Genomic DNA, 12,494 nt, shown 5'->3' on the forward strand with positions numbered 1-12,494 from the left:
ATTCTGTGAGAACTCACTATCGCGAGAACAGCAAGGGGGACGTCCACCCCCATGATTCAACCACCTCCTACCAGGCCCCTCCCCTGACACGTGGGGATTACAATTCGAGATATGATTTGGGTGGGGACACAGAGCCAAACTACATGAATATGTTGTGAACTGCCCCATTAAAAAAAAATTGTCAAGTTACTGTTTATAATTAAACAAAATAAGACATCATTTAAAATTATACAAGGTATTATTAAGGTATTAATGTGAGTACTAGGTGGTCATTGGAGAAAAATGGAAAATATGGATGAATAAAAATTTGAAAAGAACATTACCCTTCATCTCTCTACCAGAGAGATTACAGTGAAGATCCATTTTAGTTTTAATGCTTTTGAGTTCTGATATCTTTTTTTTTTTTTTTTTTTTAAGACAAGAGTCTTGCTCTGTTGCCCAGGCTGGAGTACAGTGGCACGATCTCGGCTCCCTGCAACCTCTGCCTCCTGGGTTCAAGCAATTCTCGTGCCTCAGCCTCCTGAGTAGCTGGGATCATAGGTGCGCGCCACCTGCCTGGCTAATTTTTTGTAATTCTTAGTAGAGACAGGCTTTCACTGTGTTAGCCAGGCTGGTCTCAAACTCCTGACATCAAGTAATCCCCTGCCTTGGCCTCCCACAGTGCTGGGATTATAGGCATGAGTCATCTTGCCTGGCTGGATTCTAATATCTTACCTTAGAATAATTCAAGATGAAAATTGTTTGGACATTAATTAAAAAAATTATAGTGGTGTTTAAGCAAAGTTTGGCCTCTGACTTTGAGTCCTGATTCCACTACTTTTGGGCTGTTTTTGAGTCTCCAAAAACTTGGCAGATAGTAAATTTTGGTTTTCCTCATTCTTCTCATCCTTATTTTTTTTTCTCCCCTTTCTACCTACTTCTCTGCATCCCCTTTTCTTCCCTTAACATATATCCCAGCCTGAATGTACTCTGTGGTATAATATTATGACAAGAACATAGTTCTAGAATACAGTTGCTAAGAATTAAAATGTAAACTTTTTTGGTTACATGTCACAAGTTTACTATCAAATTCTGTTATAATAAAATGCCATTATAAGGAAAAGAAAGCATTTTGCACATTAAGGTAATGGGCCAATATTCACTTCTATAAAAGATTATAGAAAATGCCTTAAACTGTGAATTAACTTTTATTTTACAACCTGATTGCTACATTGTGATTCTTGGTTTTAAAAACAATTCATTTATGGTGGTGAGAGTGCTATTTCTTATAGGTTGCCATCAGACATTAATAGTGGAAGCCTAGGTTCTGAATTTTAGAAGACTCTTCTGAATGCTTTTTCCTTATTTTAATTACAAACACTGCTGCTTCTTGAAAAGCAACAGGCTGAGAGATGAGGCACAATAGGATAATTCCTAAGTTGGATTAACTTTAATGCTTAGTTTATTTGGCAGTCTTCAGCAGAAACTGAATGGGGACTCTAGCTGTAAAATCCAGGTTTAGAGAGCTGGAGTTATGTACTCCCCTTGAGCCCACCTACTGTCTGATTCATCAGGACCCAGTCCTCACTCGTGGCTAGAGATTCCCAGTGGAAAGGGCATTACTCCAAATGGTTACCCCATGAAATCGATCTTTTATTTCTCTTCTTCATCATTATCATGGCACTCTTTGTTTGATATCCTATCAGAAGGGCCTGGTGGAAGTTTTGTAGTGGGGGGGGGGGGAAAGACCTAGACTGAGTATGAAAGTTGGTAAGTGCTGGTTCTTGTGTCTACTCTTTGTAGCCCATCTGAAAGAAATTGCATTGGTTGTAAAACGAAAATGAGCTGCTATCTTATAGACTTATCCTTCTTACTTCTCTGCAAATCATGCTTGGCTGCAGCTGCCACGGGTCATTCCTTTGCTTAAAACAGTTTAATAGCTGTCTCATCATTGTCTGTAGCAGTGATTTGAATATTAAAATTTTGGATGTCTCACTTAAAGGAATTTAACACATTCAAAACACTCTGGTCTTTAACAAAATCCGTAATATAATATCTGTGAAGACATCCTTGGTGTCTGTACTGTCTGCCTACACTCTTTGTCATTGTCACTGTTGAGCAGACTTCTTTTATCGTTTGCGGCAAATATTCTCCACGAGTTCTGGAAAACATGGGATCTTTCTTTGTTGCTGGCTTGATTTGGCTTGGCTTTGGCTTGATGTTATGCTTCACCCCTTACCTCTTAATTTAAAAACCCCCATCCCCTGTCCACCTCCACCTCCATTTCTGTGTTGCATGATCTGTTTCTATTCCTCTCTGACAGATATTGTACAAACTGTATATGTGCTGAGTTGCAGAAAAAAAAGTCATTCACATTGATGTAAAATTGGATGACACAGCCGAGAAGCATTGGGCCAACTACTGGTGGGCTGTAGCACAGAGTTTAAGACCTGTTGTTCTATGGGATGAAGTCACAAGTTTGATAGAGAGACCTCTGTTTGGTCCCTCCCTGTCTCTCTAATTAAGCCTTTCCCATCTCACACTTAAGTATTTTAATGCTGAATTAATTGCAGATACTTGCACAGGATGTTTCATTTTTTACCTCTTTGGCTTTGCTTATGCTATGTATTCTTCTTGGAATGTCTTTCTCTTTTTCCCCTGGCTGCCTCCTACTTACCCTTTATGAATTAGTTCAGGTATCCTCTTCCTTTGGGTGGATTAAGTTCATATTTGTGTGTGTGTGTGTATATATATATATATTTATGTGTGTGTGTGTGTGTGTGTGTGTATGTGTATTTACATTATAAGTTTAAGATTCCCTCCTGTGAGCTCCTGGAGGATAAAGAGAATGCCTTAATTGCTTTACTATGTGCAGATAGATAGAAGTTCAGATAAGTTTTTTGCTTAAAGAAACAGCCACTCAACTTGATTACTTCAATCATGATGACAGGAGTGAGAAGAAACTGGTAATGATTCTGTGGGAAGTGGATTAAATAAAAAGATTGGTGGTGGGGGGAGTTATAGAAAACCTATAATAAGGCAGATTTCTAAATCAGAGGTTATAACATTAGAGAGATGATTAACATAAAATACCTCTTTGGGGAACTTTTAAAAGAATTGCTTCTTTGAGAAGGAATCAGGGCAGGAGATTCAAAACAATCCCATCTAAAAACAGACCGAAGTTAGCTTTTGTGAGTTCTTCAAGTGAGCCAATCAGAATACAAGGTGCCTGCAACCACTTTTTCCTTTTGATTTGTGGTTCTTATGGCAATAGGAAGGGAGCCTAGGACATTTTTCTCCTACCTCTTTTAATAAACTTTTTGCTTTTGAAAAATGCCAAAAGAGATTATTCTTTTTGTCTTTACTGACTTATAGTGTTTCTCAGCATAGTGGCTTCGATTTAGGTTTTTTTTGATTATACGGTGGATATGGCAAAAGTAATAAACACTGTCAGCTTCCCTGGCTAATATTATTTTCTTCAGCTATAGAACCTATAAATATACAATCTAATTAGGTATTAGCTGTTAATATCACAACCCATTATGAATCATTTCCTGTTCTCTGTGAACAACCCTAAATTAGAATATTGATCATTACAAGTAGCTAAATACGAAATTATAACAAATGTATCTTGGCAGTTTTTGACCCTCCAAAGTCTTCTGTTAAGTATCCCCACTATGATCCTCCTGGATTGTTTCTCTTGAGCTCAAGGCTAAAGTCTTAAGAGGAAAGAGGCTTAGTGTGTATTGTTGGCTTAATAAGCAGGTCAATAAGTATTTGTTAAAATTGGTAAATACCCATGGTATCAGGGGTATTCTTCAGACATATTTTAGCAATATGAAAGAACACTGTTCACTTAAAAAAAAAGGACAATCGTCTGTACTGCGAATTTAGCTAATATGAAGAAATCTTTTCATTATTCAGTTAAGCAATCATGGATAATAGTTATTCTCGAATGATCAACATGAGTTTCCAGCCATGTCCCTAAATTAAAAATTTGAAGCTTCAAGAATCATTTAAGGCTGGGAGCCATGGCTCATGCCTGTAATGCCAGCACTTTGGGAGGCCGAAGCAGGCAAATCACCTGAGGTCAGGAGTTCAAGACCAGCCTGGCCAACATGGTGAAACCCCTCTCTACTAAAAATACAAAAATTAGCCAGGCGTGGTGGCAGGTGACTGTAATCCCAGTTACTCAGGAGGCTGAGGCAGGAGAATCGCTTGAACCTGGGAGATGGAGGTTTCAATGAGCCGAGATCATGCCACCGCACTCCAGCCTGGGTGACAGAGCGAGACTCCATCTCAAAAGAAAAAAAGGAGGGCCGGGCGCGGTGGCTCACGCTTGTAATCCCAGCACTTTGGGAGGCCGAGGCGGGCAGATCACGAGGTCAGGAGATCGAGACCACGGTGAAACACCGTCTCTACTAAAAACACAAAAACTTAGCCGGGCGTGGTGGCGGGCGCCTGTAGTCCCAGCTACTCGGAGAGGTTGAGGCAGGAGAATGGCGTGAACCCGGGAAGCGGAGTTTGCAGTGATCCGAGATTGCGCCACTGCACTCCAGCCAGGGTGATAGAGCGAGACTCCGTCTCAAAAAAAAAAAAAAAAAAAAAAAAAAGGAATCAATTACTGTTGTGGTCCTAGCTATATTTTAATGCTCTTAGGTTGATGAGTGTGGAACTTTTATTTTTGTCTATTATTTTCAAATTGGATCAATGTCCTCCTGATCTATTAGATCTAAGACCTAAGAGGAACCTACCTTGTTTTGGCTAGCGGGTACAGACTTTCGTACTAAAAGGTGGGTGTATTTCCTAGAATAGCATTTTCTGTTGAGTAGAGACGATTTTTCAGTGATGTGGCTGGTCACTTAGCTTCAAAGTAATTATTGAGTGTGAAAGTAAGCAGTTGTAGTACCTTTTAACACTGTCTGTGCTCTTACCAAATGGAAAACAACACTCGTCTTGAAACTGGAAGTTCCCAGTCCTGGGATAATCTAAGAGTTGAGACTTCTGATTAGTAGATATTGGCAGTTGCATCACACACCAGCTTGGGTGCTGCCTAGGATCAAGCTGTCTCAGTGAAAAGTACTCTTGCCTCAGACCTTAGCACCAACCCAGCATTATGCGATTTTGAAATCTTAGCACCAACCCAGCACTATGCGATTTTGGATAAGTAAATTACTTCATCTCTGAGCCTGTGTTTCCTCTTCTGAAGGGGAAAGTAATGTCTATTTTGTAGGATTATTGTGAAAATGAGATGAGATATCCTTTATAAAGTATTTAGCATGATGTTGGCATCTGATAAATAATAAATACTGGCATCATTCTTTACGTCTTACAGTATCTACCATAGATATTATGAAGAGAAAATCTTGGAAATCCGACCCTCGGAGGGTCTTTTAAAAATCGTTTCCTGAATATACTAGTTAAATAACAAGCTTCAAAGCTTTGAAATATCAGACTTCTAATAAATGGCTAATGCTTTAAAATCAAGTTGACTGAAAATTTTCTTTATGTTGATTGCTTTCCATATTTTTATGAGTATTGATTAAATCATTAAATGGTTAAAAAGCTTTGATAATATCATTATTTTTCTAATTTGGATTTAATTTCTTCACCTCTTAATCTAAAATCAGCAGTGTGAGGTTAGACTAAATAGTCTTTAAAATGCCTTCCTGTTCTCACAATCTGTGATTGTTTGATTTACTGAATGTAAAAAATTGCCTTTTAAAAAGTTTTAGATTCCAAGTTATTAGCAGAATCTAATCAATACCTTATGCTTTCATGGTATATGCCTTTGAGGCAAATACTATTAACCCTTGCAGAGGGAACCTGACTTTTTACTGAATAAGTAAAAATTGATTTACATATGAGCTTTGGTGTTAATTTGATATTAGTTGCTGAATCCAGATGTAATCCTTTTTTGTTGTTGTTGTTGAGACAGGATCTCACTCTGTTGCCCAGGCTGGAGTATAGTGCTGCGATCTTGGCTCACTGTAACCTCCACCTTCCAGGCTCAAGCAGTCCTCCCACCTCAGCCTTCCGAGCAGCTGGTACTATGGGTGCATACCACCATGCCTGGCTACTTTTGTATTATTTGTAAAGGTGGGGGTTTCACCATGTTGCTCAGGCTGGTCTCGAACTCCTGGGCTTAAGTAATCCCACCACCTCAGCCTCCCAAAGTGCTGGGGCTATAGGCGTGAGCCACCTCACCTGGCTAGGTGTAGTCCTTAAACTCTCTTCTTTGCCCATCCACTTGTGATGTATGCTGATGTAAGCATTTATTAAACATGTGTAAGAATATCTCTGGATAGAGAGTGTTTGTTACAGTGGAAAGAAAATCAGCTTGTCAGGTTTAATTTACTAGTCCTAATTCTGCCATCAGTTAGCCCTTATTCCCCCGCACCTTGGACAAGTTGCTGTTTTTTTTTCTTTTCTTTTCTTTCTTTTTTTTGAGGCAGTCTCATTCGGTCGCTCAGGCTGGAGTGCAGTGGCGTGGTCCTGGCTCACTGCAACCTCTGACTCCTAGGTTCAAGCAATTCTTCTGCCTCAGCCTCCCGAGTAGCTGGGATTACAGGTGCGTGCCACCAGGCCTGGCTAATTTTTGTGTTTTTAGTAGAGACGGGGTTTCAGCATGTTGGCCAGGCTTGTCTTCAACTCGTGACCTCAAGTGATCCACCCGCCTTGGCTTCCCAAAGTGCTAGGATTATAGGTGTGAGCCACCGTTCCTGGTCTATGTTGCTGTTTTAACAAATCAGGCTTTCCTTTCCTTTTTAATTAAAATTTTTTTTTTCTTAATTGAAAAAAAATTCCATGGGACTCTGCTTGATATCTCTTTCCTGACCATCAGTTTCCTCATCGTAAAATGGAATAATACCTATTTTACAGGGTTATTGTGAGAGTTTACTATCTCAGATATCTAGCACATAACAGAAGCTTGATAAATGGCAACTACTTTCATTATTTTATTCAGCATCTTCTGTGGTTGGCACTCTGATATAAAAGTGTTGGGGCAACAAAATTTGTGTACCTGGAGTTTCAATGATATATTGCCACTATATTGGCTTTGGAATAAAGGCACACCTTGGAAGTGTGTCATTTTCATTGCTACCAGAAAGCTGCTCAATTTTTTTATTCCATTTGGTTCCTCTGATTTTGTATTCTTTAAATGCCTTTTCTAAGTAATCTCAATATTCCGTGTATTATAGGTGAAATGTAACTAGTAAGTGGCAGATACTAGATAGGAACCCAGGTCTCTCTGATTTCAAGCAAAGCTATCTTTGTCTGTATTGCGGTTGGGTGATCATAGAATTTATCCACTAAACCAGAACACTTTTGAGAGTGAAAGTTATGAGGGGACAGTAAGTGTCATCCAGGACTGTCTCAGGCAAATGAGGGTGTTTGGCTATTCTAATTATAGCTAGAACAAACAAGTTTATGAGCTTGGGTCCAAGACTTCTGGGATTTTTGGTTGAACCCAAACACTCACCTTTAGTTTTTTTACATGAGTATTGATTTTGCCATAGTAAATTAATTGACTTTAGATCTGAATGATTGGACAGTATGGTCTAATGGTTATTAACTTTACATTATGGTCTAATAGTTATTAAGTAGTAGCCATAATACATATGTTCATTTTATATTTTACTTTTTTTCTTAATTCCTTTAAAACCAGCAAGCTTTTAAAAGAGGATAGAAGAGGTAAATTAAATAAGCTTTTTAATTTTTAGTCATGTCAGACGGACTTTGTAAACAAAGTCTAAAATGAAAATCATGACATTCCAATGTTTTCCTTTGGGAAGGCGGAGATGTGATGACACTGAAAATCATGCATTTTAAATCACTGCTTTTATTGCCTTTATCAGTCTGTCACCCATCTTTCTTGTTCTTTTTGCCTTATTCTTTAGGTCGCTTGTGATTTTACCTTAGGGAGGTGCAAAACTTTACTCACGTGATAAAAGTTGGGGTGATTTAAGTTTTCACAATAGCAGCATCATAGTCTTGTGGAAAGAATGTGGGTTTTGGTAGCAGACAAACCAAAGTTTGAAATTCTGGCTCTCCCCACATTTGTTGTGTGTCCTTGCGTGAATCACTTAACCTCTGAGCCCCGGTTTCCTTACAATGATATGAGGATTAGAGAACAAATGTAAAGTGCTGGGTAAATAGTAGGTTCTTAAACAATGATGACAATTATGGTTATGTGACATAGATGAGAAACTGTGGCACTGATGAAATTATAGTTGACAATCTCACCACTAATCTTGTTTTGCGCTCAAACTTTCACAGTTCCCTTTGGTGGGTTTTTGTTTAAACGTTCTCTCTGTCCCTCTTGATTCTATTCACTGTATCCTGAGAAATTAGTGGTTGGCAGCAGAAACCTCCTTTCCATAGAACATCAAGTGGGCCCTCCCCCAAGGTTTCAGTAAGCTGTCTGGGACTGTCCCTAACCTCCAAACTGCCAAGGGTGCACCCCCTGCCCCAACTAACATTCAAGTTGCCTGTGTGAAGGAGTGATTTGTTGCGGCCTCTAACTGCTTCTTCTCTTCCTTCCTTTTTGTCATCCTGCAGTGTTCTGTGCCAAGGTCTTTGTGGCTAGGCTGCGCCAACCTGGTAGAGAGCATGTGCGCACTGAGTTGCCTGCAGAGCATGCCCAGTGTCAGATGTCTCCAGGTGCCTCTCTTCTTTCTTGTTGTAAATGTGTTTTTACGTATGCCATGAACATTTGTTGAAACTTGCAGTAGTGTGTTTAATCCAATGTTAAGTCTGCTAAATGTTCTGTGTAACCCTCTGCTTTCCTCCAGCCTGGGTGCCCCACATGGAGGAGTTAGTACCAAGAGGGGCCCTTTTGAGCAAATGGGTCTTTGGCTGGGCCCTGTCCTCCCCTTTTCTGCTCCTGCTTTTTACTCTTTTCCCCTCACCTTGAGGTTCTAATTCTTATGTTTAATAGTTGCGCATGTGCCAAAAAAAACTCCTGACATTTTCCATTTGGCTACCTTTAACAGTTCTTTGTTGAGTTGGGAGGGTTTCATAATTAAAGTGGTGATTTTTTTTCTATTTTGAAACTCATCCTTTTGGCTTGCTTTCTCTCCCCTCTTCAAAAAAGGAGCGGGGAGGGAATCACTACTGGCATAAAGCCTCAAATTGAAGTTTATAAAGATCATAGCTTTATGCTGCCAATAATTTGTCAGTTTGGGCCACCTCCCAAAGGCCAGATCTGACACCTGTCCTCAGGGTCCACCCAGTTTTCCAGGCCGAGGCCGGCAGAGAATTCCACAGATAAAAGTAAAACTTTTTGGGGGTGGATGGGAAAGGGTTGCTCAGGATAGAACTGTTAGCAGGAGTGCAGCTGGTGACCCTCTCTTGTTGGGGTGGCTTCTAAGAGAGCCAAGGAAGAAAACATTGTAGCTTTATTTGTGAAGCTCTGTTTAGAGGAAGCAAGTGTTTAATTAAATATGGTTTCAGTAGCAATATTCAGTTTTCATCACTGCATATTCCAGACAGTTTGATATATCTTTAAAAAGCCATATTAAATTCCTGGCAGCCAGGTTGAGACTGTCCTGTTTGAGGAAAACTGTAAAATTAGGCATTGAGTTAGAGGGATATTATTGATGGCATGGGTGACTTTACTGTTCTCAAGGTTATCTTTCTATTCATGTTTACAATTTTTAAATGGAGCTGGGGAGCCAGGAAGGAGGAAAATGTTCTTCATATTGGGGTCAGGCATTTTATTTACTTATTGGCAAATATTCAGAGTAGCACTGGTGTGGTTATTGATTCAAATTGCTTTCTTTGGAAAACTGTACTGGAACCTCACTAGCACAGTTAACTGGAGAGCGAGTTCAATATAAGGCCCAGTTGTCTTTAGATTCTGTATATAAAGATGGGTTACAAGTCCTACAAGAACAGGATGCTTCAGTGAGGCTCAAAGTGTAATGAATATATGTTTACTTTTGGAAAAGCAGCTTCTGTGCATGCGATGTAACTTTTAACAAAAATGTTCTTGGAATGGCAGCCATTATTGCATGTGCTCTCCTTGATGCTGTATAATGCATATTTGCGTTATTATAATAGGTGTACATTTTTGTCTCTATTTTTCTGGATTAAAAGGAATGTTACAGTTGCTTTTTAGTGGGCTGACTGAGTTTTTTCCAGAACTGGAAATTTAAGAAGGGGAAAAATTGTAGTTGTTAGTGAGGTCTTGAAGTGCATATTCTTTTTATTGCATTCAGTTAAAAGTAATTGGCCAATGGAAGGCATCATTCAATATATTTTAGTAACAGTATTGTGAGTTCTCTGGAGGTGGGGTGAGTGGGAGGAGGTATACGGGTTCCTACCTTGTTGAAAATGGAAATCCAAATTTGTTAAAAGTTCCTTGACTCATCTTTCTTAGTGAAACTCACTTAAGAGGAAAAAAAAGATTTTTTTTTTTTTTTTGCCTTGATTGGGTCTTATTTCAGTGAGTGGAGCAATATTGTCTTTAGAGACGTGTAGAATATTCTGTTTACTTAGGTTTAATTTTTGCTAGTATATAATTGAGGGTATGCAGCATAGTAAAATGAACTAAGTACTCAGCTGATTGGCATTAGCAAATCATTACTCTGTTTTGTCCCACATGTGAATGGAAAGTAAACATGTATTAATATTAATGAGCCTGGAAGACTTCCTTCCTCTGTGCTCATTTAAGTATTATTTTAATGCCAACATTTCTCCCCTTTACCTCCAGTCTCCAAACAGTGCTAAAATTTCGTGCCTTAATTTGGGTTTGGGCTCTCAAAGAAGGCCTGTTGCTTATATGCTGCATCTTTGGTTTATTGCAACGATGACTCTTCCTTTGTACACCTTTTAGCAACCTCATATTAAGCAGGCCTGAGAAGAGAAGGAATAGTTAGGCTACCTGGAGAGAACAGAGCCTAGTTCTTTCCTGGTCTCTGAAGTTCCATGAAAGAGTCCCCCTTAAAATTGTCAGAGTGGAGCCACTGATAATTGCAACTTGAGCCCACTGACCTGTCTATATGGCTGAATTTTAGTTTACCTTTTGAAAAAGCGGGAGGGAAGATAGTAGTTGCCCTGAGGCATAATTTACCCATTCCAGTTTCTACCATCGTCGAGAAGGGAAAACAGATATCATAGACTTAAAAATCACTCATTACCAACTGTTACATGGTGCTTCACATATATTAGTTTTATGACAACTGTGTGAGGTAGGTGTTCTTATCTCCAATTTTCTGATATGGAAACTGAGTCTGAGGTGACTATTTGGCCCAAGATAATGTTTACATAACTGTAAAGTTACTGGCATATGAATCACACACTTGCGTGATTCCCAAACTGGTTTTCTTTCCTCTACTCTGGAATGCTGCTTTTGTAATTTTCCATGTTAGTTTTATTTGTAGAAACCTCACTATTGACACCTGGTATATGGTTTTTTTTAGTTATTAATATTATTTGAAAATAAGTAAAGAAAAACCTGCCAAATTCTGTAGAAAAAAAAAGTTGCCATTCTTTTTGCCAAAATGAGCCCAGGATAGCTAGTGAGGTTCCTGAGTGGACTTTCTGCAAACTTAATTCCATAAATATTTACTGAGCAATTGGTATGTGCCAGGGCCTCTATTGGTTATCTCTCAACCAAGCTGAACTGAATCAGTGTTTCATTTGCCTCAGATGTCCTGATTCAACTGGTTGATTGTTATAGCAAATAATCAGGAATTCAGACCATGTGGATTATTGATTTGCCCAGATTCCTGTGGCATGAGAATCATACCAATGTTAATAATAGTATGTATCATTTATTTTCCACGTTCTTTCTGTGTATTGGACTCTAGGAATTGGATTATCTCATTTGATCTTTTATGGAAAAGTTACCTACCTTGCCATTTTTGTATATGAAATTATAGAGGTGAATTGACCTGCCTAAGGTTACACATTTATTTAAGTGGCAGAACTGGGTTAGGAACATAATCTGGATGACTGCAAAGCCAGTGCTCTAGTCACCAGTCTGTAGTGACAACTGCCATTTTAACTTGCAACTGCCATTTTTAGGTTGAAACAAATTCCCCTTAATTTTTGGAGTTAAAAATTTAAAGCCAACACAGCAGCGTGATGTGATAGACTGGCAAGTTGTCTTGGGAATGTCATTTGCAGCCTCAGCTGGGGGAGAGTGTTAGTGATAAGCCTTTTGCTGGGGTAGGACTGATTACTTGGAACGACAGTGAGGATCATGTGAACTGAGTTTGAGTGCCTCCTTCCAAGCTCTAGTGCATATAGTGCTGGGCAGTAAGTAATGCAACTTCTTGACAGCTGCCTTTCTTGTTTCTTTTTTTTACTTTTAATAGCTGTAGTGAGCCACAGTGGTCTGAGAATGCCACAGAATTTATCATAGCCTTTGATATAAGAGGATATTTTTTAGACGAGGGAGATAGCTTGGTAGAAAGAACCCTGGCTTTGGTGCAGACAAACCTCTATTCTAGTCCTGTTCCTACTACTTAATGACTTTGTGATACTGGGCAAGTTACTTTATTTTC

At 39.1% G+C, this 12,494-nt stretch overlaps 1 protein-coding gene across 11 annotated transcripts in view; it reads left to right on the forward strand.

Moving 5' to 3' along the window:
- Positions 1-12,494, forward strand: part of FBXW11 (F-box and WD repeat domain containing 11) — a 148,258-nt gene that overhangs the window by 45,391 nt on the left and 90,373 nt on the right. For 3 of the 11 annotated variants that reach the window (XM_055285245.2, XM_055285246.2, XM_055285247.2), the window contains exon 2: positions 8,542-8,643. The exons of the other annotated variants lie outside the window; for them this stretch is intronic. In XM_055285245.2, coding sequence (XP_055141220.1) covers positions 8,542-8,643 — 102 coding nt within the window. The remainder of the gene's footprint in view (positions 1-8,541; positions 8,644-12,494) is intronic. 11 annotated transcript variants of the gene reach the window in all.

The sequence above is a fragment of the Symphalangus syndactylus genome, chromosome 7, assembly GCF_028878055.3.
Source record: "Symphalangus syndactylus isolate Jambi chromosome 7, NHGRI_mSymSyn1-v2.1_pri, whole genome shotgun sequence".
NCBI lineage: Eukaryota > Metazoa > Chordata > Mammalia > Primates > Hylobatidae > Symphalangus > Symphalangus syndactylus.